General features: G+C 37.8%; 1 protein-coding gene and 1 pseudogene across 1 annotated transcript; one reads left to right on the top strand and one right to left on the bottom strand.

Moving 5' to 3' along the window:
- Nucleotides 1-864: 864 nt before the first annotated feature.
- LOC137957059 (small ribosomal subunit protein uS2-like) lies at nt 865-3,928 on the top strand (annotated as a pseudogene).
- Nucleotides 3,929-5,009: 1,081 nt separating this feature from the next.
- LOC137955439 (phosphoinositide phosphatase SAC2-like) lies at nt 5,010-13,861 on the bottom strand. Its single transcript, XM_068802379.1, has 16 exons — nt 13,173-13,861; nt 11,784-11,988; nt 11,508-11,673; nt 10,745-10,967; nt 10,144-10,220; nt 9,841-10,028; nt 9,655-9,752; nt 9,435-9,568; nt 9,197-9,325; nt 8,588-8,948; nt 7,130-7,251; nt 6,888-7,001; nt 6,477-6,665; nt 6,056-6,226; nt 5,710-5,818; nt 5,010-5,596 (listed from the first exon to the last, which is right to left on the bottom strand). Exons 1-16 carry the CDS (start codon nt 13,266-13,268, stop codon nt 5,480-5,482), a joined length of 2,499 nt encoding a protein of 832 aa, XP_068658480.1. The 5' UTR covers nt 13,269-13,861; the 3' UTR covers nt 5,010-5,479.
- Nucleotides 13,862-16,894: the final 3,033 nt, after the last annotated feature.

Genomic DNA, 16,894 nt, shown 5'->3' with positions numbered 1-16,894 from the left:
GTTGCCATACGGGCGCGGCGAGGGGAAATACCGGAAACAATTTAGGCACCACATAAGGGAAGCGGCGAGAGGAAATAAAACAAAAAAAAAGGGGAAAAAAGAAGTGGCGACGCCGAAACGGCGCGGGAAAAAAAAACGGAAAGAAGGGGAAGAGGAGGGAGTGATCGTTGTAGAGAGGAGAGAGAGATCCTTACCTGTTCTTGCGCTCAGAGAAAGACCGGAAAGAAGATGGAGAGGGAGGTGTTGAGGACGACTTCGAACGGTGAGGACACCACGCCATCACCCCTTCCACTCCGGGTAACGTTCGTGATGAAAACCCAAAAACGTTACCAGGAAGGAAAGAGGTGGCAGCGTGGAGTTCTTGGCTGGGCTTCCAGGTCAGGCGTGGAAGGAGACGGAGGGGTGTTACAAGAAAGAAAGAAGGTTTAACTAGACCTCGTCGTTTGTTATTGTTTTAAGAGGTTTAACTAAACACTATAAATCTGACCCAGTAATTAGTCCAATGAGTTAACTAGGTTTTGTTGAGTCCACTCCTCGTGGGCTTGATTGCTGATTCATTTGATGATTATGTTAATTAATGTTAGATTAATATAAACCGGTTCCGCCCCTAGAAAATTTACGAATGTTACCCAAATCGGACCCGACCGAAAAGAATGTCACTTGTTTCCCGGTCTGAGGTGGTTAATGGTTGTTAGCGCGAGCAGATCAGCTGGGACACATTCCCGCTCGTTGGTCGTTATTCGCCACTGAGGTTAGTTTCGCACATTTACTACGTAACCCTAGCGCCTTGCTATAAACCACTCGTTATCTTCTTCCTCTACTACTGTCACTAGGGTTTTCAAAGATTCCGTGAACCTGGTGGCCATGGCGACGAGAGAACTCTCTGAGAAAGAGGCGGACATTCAGATGATGCTTGCCGCCGATGTCCATCTTGGCACCAAGAACTGCGACTTTCAAATGGAACGATATGTTTACAAAAGAAGATCTGACGGTTAGCACATATCTTTTCTTAATTTCTTTCTCTGAAATTCTTCTGCGTGGCAGCTGCATTTTTTGCACTTTTAGTGCGTTGACGTTTTTATATTAGTACACTTTCTAATAACTGATAGAAAGTTAATTTTGGTTCCATGCTATTAGTGAAAGAAGGGAATTAGGGAAAAGAGTCCAAAGTGGTAATGGTTATATTTCCTAGTTTGAGTAAGGGATTTCAGAAGGTCATTCGTCTCAGACGAAGTAAACGTAGCAAACTCTCTTTCTTTCCCACTTGTAGTGCAAATATGATGATTATAACTGATAATTTGAAATCCACATTTACAATATTCCTACGTTCGAGTAAGTATGATCTTGTGTTACCAAAGTTGAACGTATGAAGAATACATCTTTGAAGTTCTTTCCTTTTATTCATCATACGCTAGTTTACAGTTGTTTGAGCTTACTGAGCTTAATACGCAGATTGGTTTATTCTGCATGAGTTGTTTTATGACAATGGGATGAGAATTTTGTCGAATTGTTCAAAACCAATTAGACCAAGGAGGAACTTGCCAATTGGACGTTGTTAGTTTCATCTCTGTGCCTTAGTGTGGCAGTTGGCTACATATGAAGATTTTATCATAATTAGTGGCTCACTTGCCTTGTGAATACATATGTATTCTTGGCTTAATTTAAGGGCAAGGAGGGAACTTCCATGATAAGTTGTTGAATTTTAGTTCTCTGCAGAGTATCTGTCTCTATTATGCTTATAATGTTGAATAGAGTTTCTTGGTACTTGATCGAAGTAACACTCTCTTTTACCCTTAAAAGTGTGTTTTAATGGACACAGTATTCTTTTTTATCATTTTTATGATGAAAGATTCTAGGTAAATGACTCAAGAGGATCCTCAAGGAGTTGATGAATGTGGAATTTGAAGTAAACAAGTTGGTGTTTGATTTCAGGGAAATTTTGTGGGTCTCTCTCTCTAGGGAGATGCATTTTTGACAGTTTAGAAGCTTGACAAATGCAAGTGAAAATTTACTTGCAATATTAGTGTACGTAGTTTTGGTTTTCTACCTTGCTGGTATTTATTGTGCCTGAAATATTTTTTTATATACTTTTAATAGTGATTGTCTATATTTTTTAGGCATTTTTATCATCAACCTCTGTAAACCGCAGGACGTTATTGTGCAATCTGCAAGACCTTATGGACAGAGGGCGGTCCTAAAGTTTGCATAGTACACCGGTGCCCATCCCATTGCAGGGAGGCACACTCCTGGTACCTTCACTAACCAGCTCCAGACATCATTTAGTGGGCCTCGTCTTCTTATCCTAACTGACCCTAGAACTGATCACCAGGTTTCATTAGGTCACTTCTGAGTGCATAACTGTCATGCAATTTACCAAGGTCATTTGTTCTCATATTCTTGACAAATTTCATTTGGCCAATTAAAGAAGCTGCTTTTGGTAACATCCCAACCATTGCCTTCTGTGACACGGATTCACCTATGCGGTATGTTGATATTGGCATTCCAGCAAACAACAAAGGGAAACACAGCTTTGGTTGTTTGTTCTGGTTGCTAGCAAGGATGGTTCTGCAGATGCGGGGGACCATTCTTCCTGGTCAGAAATGGGATGTGATGGTATGTGCAAATTAAGATACCAGTTTTGGTCCTTTTGTACCTGTTTATTTCTGTATAAGCCTTTCTAGGAAAATGCCCTGGTACATTCGAATGTGGTTTTTACATTTTGAGTTCAGTTTGCAACTTGTGGTTTCCTTGTGGTAATGCTGATATGGTGCTTTCATTTCTAGGTTGACCTGTTCTTTTACAGGGATCCTGTGGAAGCAAAGGAACAAGAAGAGGAGGTAGCTCCAGCTCCTTAATTTGAACCCCCCGGTTACTCTGCTGCAGCACTTGGTAGTGCAGCAGATCAGTGGCCTGGCCAAATTGCTGATGCCCAGTGGCCAGCAGATACAGCCGCAGGACCTACTATTCCCACCATGCCTAGTGTTGAGTGGGCTGCTGCTCCAGGTGAATACTCGAGCTCCTTGTGGAAAGAAGCACCTTTTTCATCTCTTAATTTCTTGCCTATGGCCTTAAACGCTCTAACTTTTTATCTTTCTTTCCCCCCCATTCTGCTGTTATGCTTCCTCTGAGTGGCTCCCGCGTGATTTTTATATCTAATTTGATCTGCCAGCCGAGTGAAGACTTCAAAGTCCTTCTCTGTTGTTTTCTTGTATGTAAGGTCCATTGATCTTATTGAAGCTAGTTTTTCACTGAAAGGTGCTTCTTTCTAGTAGCTGATCTGTACCATGCAGTTTATTATAACGATTCTTCACCGAGAGTACTAACTAGCTGTTTGACAAGTAATATGCTTCTGATAAACATAATGTTCCAGGAGGCACATTTTTTGTTCATAAATCTACAGTTTTTTTTTTTTTTTTTCTTTTTTCTTTTCTGGTAGTTGTTCACAAATTCTTTTGTATCGAATGAAAAAATATTGTTCTCATCGTTATTTTTCATGCAAAATATTAAACACTGAAATTCGATGTTGCAGTAGCCATTATTAACAGTGGTAATTTATTTGGACTAGCAGTTGCTTCTGGTGATGGATGGGTTGCAGCTGCTGAACCTCCAACGGGCGCAGCTGGAATCGAAGTTGTAGCGCCACCGGCAACTTCTAGTTGGGAGTAATGGCAAACACCTAGAAAATATTGGTGAGTAATTTGTTTTCTTATTCGGCTACCTGCCACTTTTGATTGATTCAGAGTTGAAGAGAGAGGCCACGTAGAAGGCATTTTCGTGTGACATGCTTGTAAAACCCAAAATCCTCACTGACTTCCCTTCATTTATTCTTTTTTCCCTTACCGGATTAACAGAACTCATTGGCTTGTTCTTACCCATTTCTTGCAATTATTCATCCGGTCAAATCGATTGTGTTGATAAGAAGCTTGAAGCTCAGGAAAAGTATAACACGTTGCATTTTTGTAGATACTTGTTTGCGTGGAGCCCACGTAAATGGTACTTGCACATTTAAATTTTCATGAGTCCGTTAAAGCATTACCTTGCTATTTCTGTGATTATACTTAAAAAGAAATTTCATGATTGGTAGCATTTAAATTTGGCTATCTGTTTTAATCAGTGTGAATTAAGTGATTGAAAATAACAAATAATCTAGTTCTTTTTAAGTTGTTTTTATGATATTAATGTTAAAGCCTATGATAAATCTTGAAAGGAGGCATGTGAATAAGTTTATCGTTTCTAGTGACTGTCATGAATTTGTTAATCAAATACAAGCCTTGTGATAGTGGTTCACAACCCTTTTGGATGATTGTTACGTCCATTTGGAAGATATTTTGCACCTCGGAATTTAGTTCACAAAATAAAAAGGTCAAACAATATCTACTGTAGTAAATATAAACACTTGGGACGTTCTGTTATCAATTACTAGGTATACGTACTTAGACCCACTAAAACATTTTCAACAATTAGTTTATTATATCTTAATTGATTCACAAATGTAAGGGTTACTATTTTTACATTAATTTTTTTTTTTTTTTTTTTTTTTTAACTTACATAGTAGTAGTAGGCCACCTGTACATTTAGAGGCCTATAGCTTTAGAATCCGAGTTTGGCATATATCAATTTGAATTTCTTTAAAATGGGGTTACTCTTTTTTCGTTTTTTGCCTCTGATGCTTCTGCCTTTACAAAGGGGACTCCTTTCATTTTCGAAACTCAAATTTTGATGGCTCAACTTCTTTTGTCAATATTTCTATTACAGAAGGGTTGACTCCGTCTAACATGGGTGAACCCCTCTAGACTTTCTTAGACTCTTTTTTTAATTCACAACTCACTTTTTATAGTTGTTACTTTAATTTTTCATTTTTTCAACTCCTTGTATTGTATGTGTCTAAACTCCTCTTTTTAGCCTTCATGCATCAAATCTTCATATTAATTCTCTATTGAAATGTTTGACAATTTTTCTCGATTGATAAAAAAAGAAGTTTAGAGAGCACGTAGTGAATGCTCATATGCTTAATCGTCAACTGAAGCCAAAAACCAGCAGTTCAGCTCTAATATTAAAGCCGGAGTCGGAAAATACAGATGAAGAGGTGGCCTACAGTTTACGCAGGGGTACTCGGTCCTAAGCATTTACGAGTAAATAACAAAAATAAAGGAACTGTAGATGTGAGGCTCAAGTGAGCAAATATATGTGATGTCTATTTACATGAGGAGAATTTGGGGGTCCGTAGAGAGCGAATAGGGCTCTGAAAGAATTATGGCTATCTTTTTCTCATCACTTGTATCTGAACTTCAACCGATCGTTTTGTGGTTGAGGCAGTCGTACAAGAAAAGGAGGATGTGGAGAGAATATCTTACAAAAGAATTGCTGGCTGTATGGTCTCGTCCCTTGCTCTTACCTCTACTGGGATTCACTTTGCTGAGTCTTAGAGAGGTCGGTCAGATGAGGGTCGAAAGAGATGGAACAAAATCTTGAACTTGCGTCAATGACATATCGTCTCACCGTAATCAACCCAGTGCACAAAACTGTCTGAATATTCGTCAGGAATCTCAGAGTTTCGGCTTCTGTATGACAGCTCTGTCTCCTTCTTCACTCCTCCCTGCAAAACAAAATACGACTTAGGCTAGTAGAATAGGACAAACAAAACAACAAAACAAAACTATCTGATGTCGGCACTAAAGAGTCACTAATCATCAGCTAAATATTACTAACCTTGACGATGGATCCATTTTCGCTTGGAGTCGGGGTTGTTTCCATGCTACCACCATTGACAACACATTCTGATGATAAACTAGGAGTAGGGGAGTTTATGATTCCAGACCTACATCAACGAAAATTGGAAAGGAAATGAGTTAACAAACATTTTCACCATTCTCACCTGCTATCTTCCTTTTTTATCCATTTTTCTGCATCCAATTGATAGGATAGATTGTTCATCATTGTGTCACCACTTATGCCAGTAATGTTACTGCATATGTCTACTTCATACCATCTCGATAGAGGGCACTCGCTAAACTTTCCACTAGAGAAAGAGAGAAAAATCCACATGATATCGTACCGCTCATATGCTTCTTCCTCAAATGAATTCCCAGAGGATGAAAGCCAGTCCAAGTCAAGGAAATTTGAGCAACTGGCATTCTCATCTAGCCCATGCTCACCACAATAAATATTTTCGGCTTCAAGGCATCTGTCTGAAAATAGCAGCCTGCGTGTCATTGATGGGGTATACCTGCACAAAAAAGAAAGAAAAAAAGAATCAGCACAAAATGCAGGTCATGGACGAATAATAAGAGATAAAATTGCCACTTTATTTCTCCTTCAAGGACAAAAACGAAAATTTTAAGACCACGATGGATTGGAAGAGAAGGGCAGAGGAGCCACTGGGGAATGGGCTATAGTGTGCATATCTAATGAACAAAAAAAAAAGAAAAGAAAATGATTGAGACCACTATCAAAAAGGGGGGAAAAAGCCCACCAACCTTGAATATGATACATCACTTCCACAAGTTGAGATTTCTGGAGTGGATTCACAAAGACCCTTTTCTGTAACTCCTTTATCCATCAACGCAGAGTTTGAAAGTTTGCTTTTGCCAATGCTTCCACCAGATACAGGTGTGTTGCTTTTACATAAAATGTTGCCATCTGATAAGGATCTTTTGAAAAAAGACCTATTTCATAAAAAAAATTGAATTTTGAATACAACAAGATAACACAAGCGGAGAAAATTATAGAAGGAAATAAACGGAGGCAATGTCAGATGATAACAACTTGGTTCCTCATTTCACGTACAGTACTTGAAAATATTATGTCAGCTTAACCGAGTAAGGAAGCAGAGGAAGAAAAGAGAAGAAAAGGACAAGATTTAGCAGCAAGAATGATGGACATGATACCTTGCATTTTCATCTGCATAGGTATTTGCACGCCTCCCAATGTGATAATGTACGTCTGAATCCAGCTCCCAGAGTGCTGGTTTCCCTTGTTGGGGTTGGTAGTGGCCCAGAAAACTGCTTACTCAGGAATTACAAATAAGATACATTAGTCAAACAGAATAAAAACAAATCAAATATTAAACAGCAACAAACCATGGGATTATAGCTAGCACTGCTTTAATAATCAACAGGATGAAGCTTACACATTAATCGCATCTTGCTTTTCAGCATCCATGTAGGCATTACTGTAATATCGCTGAAGTGTCCTAAAGAACTCCTGGGATTGAGTTGCTGCTTTCCACTGACCTCTTCTTTCAGAGAATATCTATGTTATAAATATCATACAAATATAGGCCAAATCAGAGAAGAAATTATAGTAGCTAAGATGATAATGCAAATGCCATTTTAGGTATCAAACTATTAAATCGAAATTAGAATGCACATATCCATTGGCACATAACTCAGACAAATTAGTGTATCCAAAAAACACAGGCTATGAAATACCAAATCTGGATTTAGCCTGCACCCACTTGGGAAAACCAATTGAGTGTTGGCAGGAGAAGGTGGATCCCTCTTGTAAATGAACCAGCTTTCCAGTTTCCCTCCACCCCCTATGTCTTGCAATTTCAGACCCCAAAGAAGAGGATGACACCAATTGAACCTGGTTCAACTAGATGGGCAGGTCTACCAGTCATCCAGTCCAGGTCTGACAACACTGGTTCTGACCATCCATGAGCTTCTTTTGTCTTTTATTTAAAAGACTTATACACGTCCAAATATGTCTAACAGGATTACAAATAAAAGCAAATAACCGGAAAAAAAAATCTAGCAATTATATAATCAAAAGAATGCATTTGTCACTTCAATGTCAGCATGTGAGCTAACCGAACTTTTCAACAACATAATAGGAAAAGAAGTGTGAAATAATGACAAGACAAAAAAAAATGCACATATTCAATAAGAGAAAGACAGGCTTTTGTTGCTAACTTTCTTGCAGCATTCAGTTCATCATTTTCAAAGGACTAGAAATTTAACCTCATAAACATTTTTCACTCTAAAGAGGAAATACAAGATCTGCAGATTGAAGCACAGTGAGGCCCACATTACAGCATCTATTTTTAGCTTCAACATAATGGTATCAATGTCCTAAGAAGACCATATAGTCCTCAAGTGAATATAAAATATTTTACCAAAACTCAAAAAAATTGATCAAATTACAAAATATCCTCAGTTATTCAAGTGCTAGGAAAGGAGTGGCTACAATCTTTTATGTGTGGTATTTGGGTGAGAATGAGTGGAATCGCTGCAGGTGAGTTTAAAGGGACTTTGAGATAATAAGCTTTCTCTCTATAGGTCAACATTATCTTGTAATTGTAGCTTATTCCACTTGCAGATTAAGCACACAAGTAGAAGGAAGGGCATACACGTCACTGACAAGGATGTGAATCAAGTGGCCAACTTTGTAAGCTAAGACCCATTGAATCGATGAACAAAGCAAATTTTCACTTAAAGAATTAAGAGTTAGTACAATTCATCTGGCACCAATAAGAAAGCATCAGAAGAGTCAATTCATGAATCAAACAAGATAATTTTAGCATTTACATAGGATAAAGTATTGTTTTCTTTTTTGTCCTGAAGAATAAATGACAATAATATAGTACCTTGTTGTGTGCAGCAGAACCACCATACTGAAGTGCAAGTGTATCACCCATTGTCTCATAAAAGCTCATCAAATCATCAGCCAAGGGGGCATCTAGATCAATTTTGGGATCATCAATTAGTCCCAATGCATGAAGCTGATGTCCTAGGGCTGCCAAACCATAGGCATACTGTGCCACATTGGTACGATCCAAGCAGTCTATACAGTTAGTACGGAGCACCCCTCTTTGGAACATGGGTTGTTTCACCAAGCTGCTTCCATTACTTTCCACATTATCTGGCTGCGATACAGTTTCTGATATATCTGAATCCTCAGTATCATTACTACCATTATTTTGTGAAGAGTTGTCAGACTCATCAGTTCTGTAGGACTAACAACTAATTAGAAATCAAATAAAGGAAAAAATTAATAATGTAAAACATTATTCACACAACTTTGCGGGAAAGAAGAGAAAGTAAGGGCCTACACAGCATTATAATTTGCACAAGAATAAGGGCAAAGAATCAGTTCACATTTTGGCGAACAGCAGTGAATTCTAATATAAAAGAAAGTATTAAATGGCTGACATGAATTAACCAGAAGTTTTAAGTAAATTCAGTGAAGTACTTACTCGAGATATTTTGATTTAACGGCTACGTCAAGTTTAAAAGGAGGATTAAATTGACAGTAAAAAAATCCCGTTAGGTTCAGAGCATATGCAGCAACTTTGCCAAGTAATAAAAGTACATTCGTTGCTTTACTGCAGAAAAAAACAAATTTATGCAGTTAGATACGACTTTCACAATAAGAGAGGCCCATTGAAAGGAAAGATGGAGATTCCAGTGTAGATGGAAAGTTAAATACAAAACCTCCTAGAATGTTTGTGCAGATCCCAGTGTAGGAATTTCAGACGGTTCTCCTCAGAAAGATTTTTATTAATAAAAACAATTGCATTAGCAAACTCTGCACGAAGGATAGATTCTCGAGGCTTCTTCTCACGTGTCTGCACATAGCAAACAAGCAATGAAGAGATAAGGAAAAAGACAATCACCAATCCAAAAGTATTGCACAATGATCTAAGGAACCAACCTTGATCAAGTTCAATATTATTATTGGATTTCCATATCTCTTGACAAGATTTTCGAAATGAAGTCGAGTAGCTTCATAGTTTGCGTCCTTCTTCTGTACTGGAGAGTAGGACAAGGTGTCAGGAACGAGAGGTACAAGTACATGGAGAACCAATAACACAGTTCGTTTAACATGTCTAGAGCTTACAAATTATATCAGGCTTTATATTAAGGCGCGAAGTCTCCTGAGACCAGAAAAGCGGTATTGAGCCTCTATTCTGCACAACAGAACTCATTTGTACTGCACACCCTTCAGGTACATCTTCGAACACAATTTGTTCTGTCTCAACATCATTAGCTACTCTACCCTTTTCATTTACACCACGTTTCAAATACCTGGAACCCCCAAAAAAAAAAAAAAAAGGGAAACAACAAAAAGAAGTTTGACCTGTGTTTTTAGTAAGTTAGAGGACTTTAAACAAATATGAGAATGTAAAGGATTTAGACCAACCTCGTCCCAGCAAAATGACGCGAACGCCTAGCAATGAGTGTCAACTTAAATTGCTTTCGTCCTACTGAAAGTCTAGCCTGAATTAAAAAAAATAATGGCATGATAAGAAACCATAAACAATAAATATAGAATGAAAAATACAATATAAAGCTAAAATGAAAAATGAAATAAACTGGTTTAATGTGCAAATAAACAGCGACCAGTGACCATTATCAGCAAACTATTAGCTGACCTAGTAACTGCTTTGAGTGAGTCTATAATAAGCTGTTCTGAGCAATTATACTTGTCTTACTCTTATATAGCTTGGATATCCCTGCATCCCTTAATTAGACTGGCTATCTTAGTGCTAATCAAAGGCTTATAAAAGCATAATTTGAAGAAGCAGGAGAAGCAGATTAAGAACAAGGAAAAAAAAAAGACGAGGCAGAGCATATAGGATCCTCATTGCTAATTACTCATATGAAAATAAAATTAACTCAGTTACTGAGTGGAGTTCTGAAGATCATAAATTTTTATAATACAGCATGCATGGTAGCACAAAAGAAAAAATATTTGAGGATTCAGAACTGGGAATTGAGTACCCAGAACATCGACAGATCACCTGTTTGAAGAAGCCATACACCAAAGCAACAGTCCATAGAGTATTCTTAAGGTGATTCCGAATTCCACGAGTCAAAAACTCATTCCAGACAAACATTGTCTCATACAGAACTTGACCTGTCTCATCATTACATAAATTCTTCTGAAGGCTACACATAACATGATATGAGTAGCTGAAAAAGAAGTCCTTTGTAAGATCCACAGTGCATAGGAGCTTCTTGTATCTATTTCACCGAAAAGGAAAAAAAACACAAAATTACGTGAATATACGACATCTCTGAGTAGAATTAAGGAGAGAAATTAAAAAAGAATAACAAAATATTATGATTTCAAGCATAAATACTATTTCAAATTTCTAAGCTAAATGGAAAAGTAAAATGGGGTAAAGAAAACTGTAGAGCTTAAATGATAGACATAGGTCTCCACTGACTAGAAACAATATTAACCTACTAAGAAATGCAAGGTTCCTTGAAGAAATCTTGAGATAAGTCAGCTTATGCCACAGATTTAATGACAAAAAAGAAAAGAAAAAAGAAACAAAGAAGACTTACAATGAGCACAAGGGTAGTCAGAGAAGTCCTCCAATTTCACAATTTATTTAAAAAAATTGAATTTGAAATGAAAGGATAGTAAAAAGCATGGGACATACTTTTCTAGATACAAGTCAATGAATACAAAGTTCTGATACTACTACTACTACTACAGAGTCCTCTGTAAGTATCAATATGGACATTATACATTTACATACAGAATGGACATAAGACCTGTTCTCGTTCTTAGAATAAGTCATATTTGACTGCACAGAAGAATTTGGAAGTGGGATCATTTCGCTCTTGGTGACAGCATAAACCATATGGCCACAAATAGCTCCTATCTGTCTTCTTTTTGTGATAAGCAGCATATAATAAGGCCCCAAAAACTTTATGAACCCTGAAGAATAACAGAAATATAAAGATGTAATAATTGTATAATAAATACCAATGGAGAGGAGAGTTGTATTCAGATAATTATTCAAAAAAAAACAATTCAAATTCACACACCTATAATTCCATAACAAGTGGTGACAAATTTCAGTCCACCAGTGGACCGATTTCCCTCATGTATACGCTTCAAAAGATCATAACACTCACTTTGTGAATAAGTGGTAGAATCTTCACGAATGTTCAACTCAGTAAGTTCCAGTCTGTCAATCTTTAATACCCTCCAGAGTGTTCTATTCTTGTTTCTGCCAATCATATAAAATTTCTGTTGCACAATAAACAAGAATTAGATGTGGTTTTCTTTACCACCTCCACATGTTTATAACTATTAAAACCTAGGGAGGATAAAATAATCCATTGAAAAATTCACATCAATTTATAAATGACAAAAGGTCAATTACCAAAAAAAAAAAAAGGAAAAAAAATCAACAAGAAATGACCAATACAAATTAATCTGTCACAAATACAGTTAAAATTAAATCAGAGGAAAAACAACTAAATATCTAATCAATAGCAGATGGTACACCACAAGCTATTATTTCATTCAAGCCTAACAAGCATTTAGAAGCCAAAATAACAGTTCACTACCTTGGAACACCAACAACCAAAACTTCTTTAAAAGAATTCTTACACATATAGAGCAGAGGAAAACATGACATTGAGATGCTGAAAACAATACTACTAACTAATGGATTGACAAACACAGGAAAACCACAGAGAGAGTTTTAAAATTGAAAATAACCAAAAAAAAAAAAAAAAAAGTTATCAGCAGTGGTCAAATTAAGCCCTCTTTAGACAATTAACAAGCCACGCAAAGGGTTAAATTGTCCTTATAGAGCAATGCAGTAAACAATGACAGAAAATCATCATAAATTGCAAAGTAGCTTCTTACTTTCGGTGTAAACACCAGGATGCATAAGAAACTATCATGAAACTGAAGCGAAGAAAGAAGATTTGAATAGATATAGTAGTAAAATAAATCTCCAGCTAATTTAAGAAGAAAAACCTCTTGGATCACAGATTATGTTAGGAAGAGAGTTGAATATGAACATACAAATGACTCCGAGGAGAAAACAATGTAGGATTGGATCAAACAAACAACACAAGCAAAAATTGGAAGTCCGCCAGCGAAGGGAAACACGGGGAACAGCTGTTTGATTCAGAGAGAATTAATTCAAAGAAGCAACATGATTGAGAAAATATTCATGATCGTAAACCACGAAACTACGCAATGTTAAAGCTCGGGCAGCCAACAATTGCTTCTGAATCCGGGGAACCCGAAAAATGTAAAAAGACGTCGTCTTCAAGAACGAATTCAGATCAAAGGTAAGTTCAGCTCAGCATCAGATCAAAATACGCCGAACAAAAACAGAAGAAAGACCTACTTTTACAGAAGTAAACACATGAAAACGTATAAAAGGATAGAATTAAGGAAACAGAAAATCTTACTGATCGAGTCTCGTAGAGCCTGAATTTCTGCAAGTAGTCGCTGCTCCGGTACGGGACCTCTTCGATCCGAGCCGGCGGCTCGTTCTCGGTCGCCATGGTTTTGATCCCGAGCCTGAGCTCGGGAACAATCAGATGAGCATCCGAGGACCAGATCTCACCACAATTCAGTGCTCCAAAAACCCTAACACGGCGCTCGGTTGCTTCAGATATAGCATTTTTCAACTCCTCACGCCTCGTGCAACTCCTCGTCTTCCATTCACGAGAAGAAACGAGAAAAGAAACAAAAGGAAGCTTTTTTTGGGGAGGGGACTGTTAAGGGTCTGTGATCCTCAAAAAGGCCTTCGAAACACGAGCTCGGAAAGCGAGGAAAGGCGAGTACGCCGAGGGAGAAAAAAGGAAAACAGAAAAAGAAAAAGAAGAAAAAATCAGAGACCTGTGATAAAAAAATGAGATCAAGAGCTTCCTCCTTCCCTCCCTCGGTCCGAGTTCGTCTTCCAGAAGTTTTCAGATCGTGCACGAACAAAGGAAAGCCACAGCTTCGGAGACTCAAATCCACAGAAAAAAAAAAGGAAAGGGGAAAAATCGATTTTGATAGCTGGCCTTTTTATTGACACGGCCAAACAACCAAAATAAACCAAACTCCCTCACTCCTCCTCTCCACCCCCTGATTATCATTTTTCTTTCTTTTATTTCGGTAGCCGAAAGCGTACGTGAAAAACGCATGGAATTGCAGAGCAACAGAAAAATTAGACCAAAATAAATTTAAATGAGATATTATTGGCAGCTCCAAATGTTGCATTAAATGGCTCTGCCTCTGCCTCTGACCCTGACTCTAACTCTACCTGTCCCCGACGGGTCCAACTACTAGAATCGTCCGAGTCTAGACTTCCATCGTGTTTATTCTCCTAAACGAACTTCATCAATTCTCAGTTCCCCCAACACAATATTAACGGATTACCTTCGGACCCGGATCCAGGATCCGTTAGTAAATCCGTTTTTCTTTTCTTCTATTGTCGATAATAGTTTTCTAGTTAAATAAAAAAGGGCATTAAAAAGAGGAGGAAAATTTCTGCAAAAAGTTTGCTTGAATAAATAAAAAAGGACACTTGGACTGTAACTTCTCAGCATAGTCGACCCAAACCTAAAGCAAGAAGAAACTCCACCTTTCCTTGCACGACTCGACGCTTGAATTCGTTCACTGGATTGCTTGCCCGCACCGATGAGAAGTCGGAGTTTTATATTTCTGTAACCAAAGAAATTAGACAAATTTAATGAGAAAACCAAAGAAATTAAGGAGCTGGAAGCCTAGACCAATAGGAAAACAGAAAAGGGTGGACACGTATTGACAGTTGTCTTTCCAGTGATTTTTCGACATGTGTGTAGACTTAGCACCTGGGTGGTATCAGTTATGCGCTAGCATGTTTAGCGCTGGTCACGTGTAAGCAAAGATGTGGCTCCTTCGGAAAATATATTAACAAAATAATTTAATCCAATTAAAATATAAAAGAAAGACCTTATGATTAATAACATAATCATTTGGTGCGGTGGCTCTATTAATCTTCCGTCAGTTTTTGCTAGCTGTTCACGTCTCTGCCAACCGCTTCGTCATCTCCGTCTTCGTATTTGTCGCCTCTTTTTTTATGTATTAATCTATTTAAATATCATTTTCTTGAATATTTATGAAAAATATTCATGGGTGATGGACCCCACCGATGATGTGCTGTTTGGAGATCGCGAACGATCTTCGTCATGTGGTCCCCGTACGCTGTTTGGTTATTCGTCTAGATTTTTATAAACTTCCTAATAAATTAAATTATAATTCGAAATAATTGACCTTAGGTCGGCTTTGACAATTCCTCGAGGTTTTTTTTCTTTTCTTGGGTTAATTTTTTTATCGAGTGCGGCTCATGGGAGTTCCGACCGTGCCACGAGTGAAGGTCTACTGGGATCGAGTGTAAACGGGAAGAATGACGTGGAATATGGGGACGTTTCAGTAAGGAGCACGTGAAACGAGCACGGTATCTTGTTCTTTCCGCCGACAGAAGCGCCACGTGTTGTCTCGGTCGTCCTTACAGCTCATGAGGCCGACGTGGACACAATGGGTTGAGGACGAGCAATAATTGAGAGTGTGGAATCCCGAAGCAGGCCCCGACTGAGAAATCGTCAAACCACACGTTTTTTTTCGTGTTCAACCGGGTTCATTCGAATAGGTCGGCAGAACAGAGGAAAAAAAAACTAGTTGACCCAGTTGAGTTTACTGAATTAATTTGATAACCTCATCGAATCAACTCGGTCACTATTGACACAAAAAGAAGTTAAAAATAAAATAAAAATGTAATTAATAACGGTAAGTAAAATTAAATAAAGTAATGATGATATAAACAAATAATTAAAAAAAGAGAACCATAAATAACATAACCATAAATAAAGAAATTTTAAATTTAATATTAATTTATTGGTAAAAATAAAAAATAAATAATATATATTATGAAAATATAATAAAAGGAAATAAAATATACATTTTTTTATTAATTTGCCATTGATCCAAGACCCAACCCTCAGGATTTCTCTTTTCGCATCCACTTTATCGTTTTTTTTGTTTGTTTTTGGCCATCATCGAGATGACATTCTTCGTGAATCGTCTCTGGATTCAACGTTGCAAACACCGAAGGAAGAAATGAATCCTTTATCAGAGGTAAAATGCGTCTTCTCTTCTTTGTCTCGGTCGCCCTTAGCTTGCTCACTCTGCACCCACTTATCTTCTCCTTGCTCTCTTTGTTATATGCTTGTCTCCCTGCTCATCTCTCTGATCTTCTTCTCCTCTTTGCCTTCTTTTCAATGCACACATTAACACAAACAAAAAGATTCGCCAGGTAAAGTAGATCTGAACCGACTCGATTCAGGCGGGAATTAGGTTTTCCCTGGCCCCATAAGTTAATTTTATAGCAAAGTGTAGATTGAAAACTAAGTCAATTATAGACTGTCATAAAACATCAAGACTTACTAAACCTAGAATCATGCATAATGATCAACAAAATGAACTAATATTGGTTGTAATGAGATTTGATCAACAAAAATTGAACTATATCAAGTATGAAAATACAAAATTTTTATGTGCTCAAACAATTGTCGTCAGAGTTAAATACCTCCTTTCCTTTGATAATCCGAGGAAATAAAAAGGTAAAGAAGGTCTTCACAAAAAGACACGCAACGGTTGCATACTGTCACCACTTTAAATGGTTGGCGGCAGTTGGCAGGGAGATGTGGGGGAAGATGAGATAGGGAAAGCGAGGGGTTTCGCCATCGAAAAGGATAAAACGAGGAGTGAAATCACTTGTGTTTCACGGTTCTGAAATGGAAAGCCAAACCTGCCAATCTTAGCTGGAGAAAAAGAAACGGGAGAGGAAAAGCAAGCGACGTGGCTCTCAAATAGCATTGAAAACGGCTCATCGGAGGTGGCCGTAGATGTTACCAGGCTCATCCTCTTTATAGAAGTCACGCGGTGGCTTCCACCCACTTGTATTTTGTAGCCAAATTCGAATAAATGGACGGAAAGATTTGAGTCGTTGGGCAAGACGATCTGGGAAGTCGCGTTTCATCATGATCTTAGTTAGATCTTGGAAGGGAAACTGAATTTGCAGGTATTGGAAGGAGGAGAAATCTTGTTTTATTCAGGGAATAGCACAGCAACGTTTGAAATTTATCACAGTTTTACTAAATAA

Source organism: Aristolochia californica, unplaced genomic scaffold, assembly GCF_029961685.1.
Source record: "Aristolochia californica isolate CCGP_79_NKW_82.1479 unplaced genomic scaffold, dmAriCali1.0.hap1 SCAF_2, whole genome shotgun sequence".
Taxonomy (NCBI): domain Eukaryota; kingdom Viridiplantae; phylum Streptophyta; class Magnoliopsida; order Piperales; family Aristolochiaceae; genus Aristolochia; species Aristolochia californica.
The sequence above is the reverse complement of the archived record's forward strand: the minus strand, read 5'-3'. Positions and strand labels throughout refer to the sequence as shown.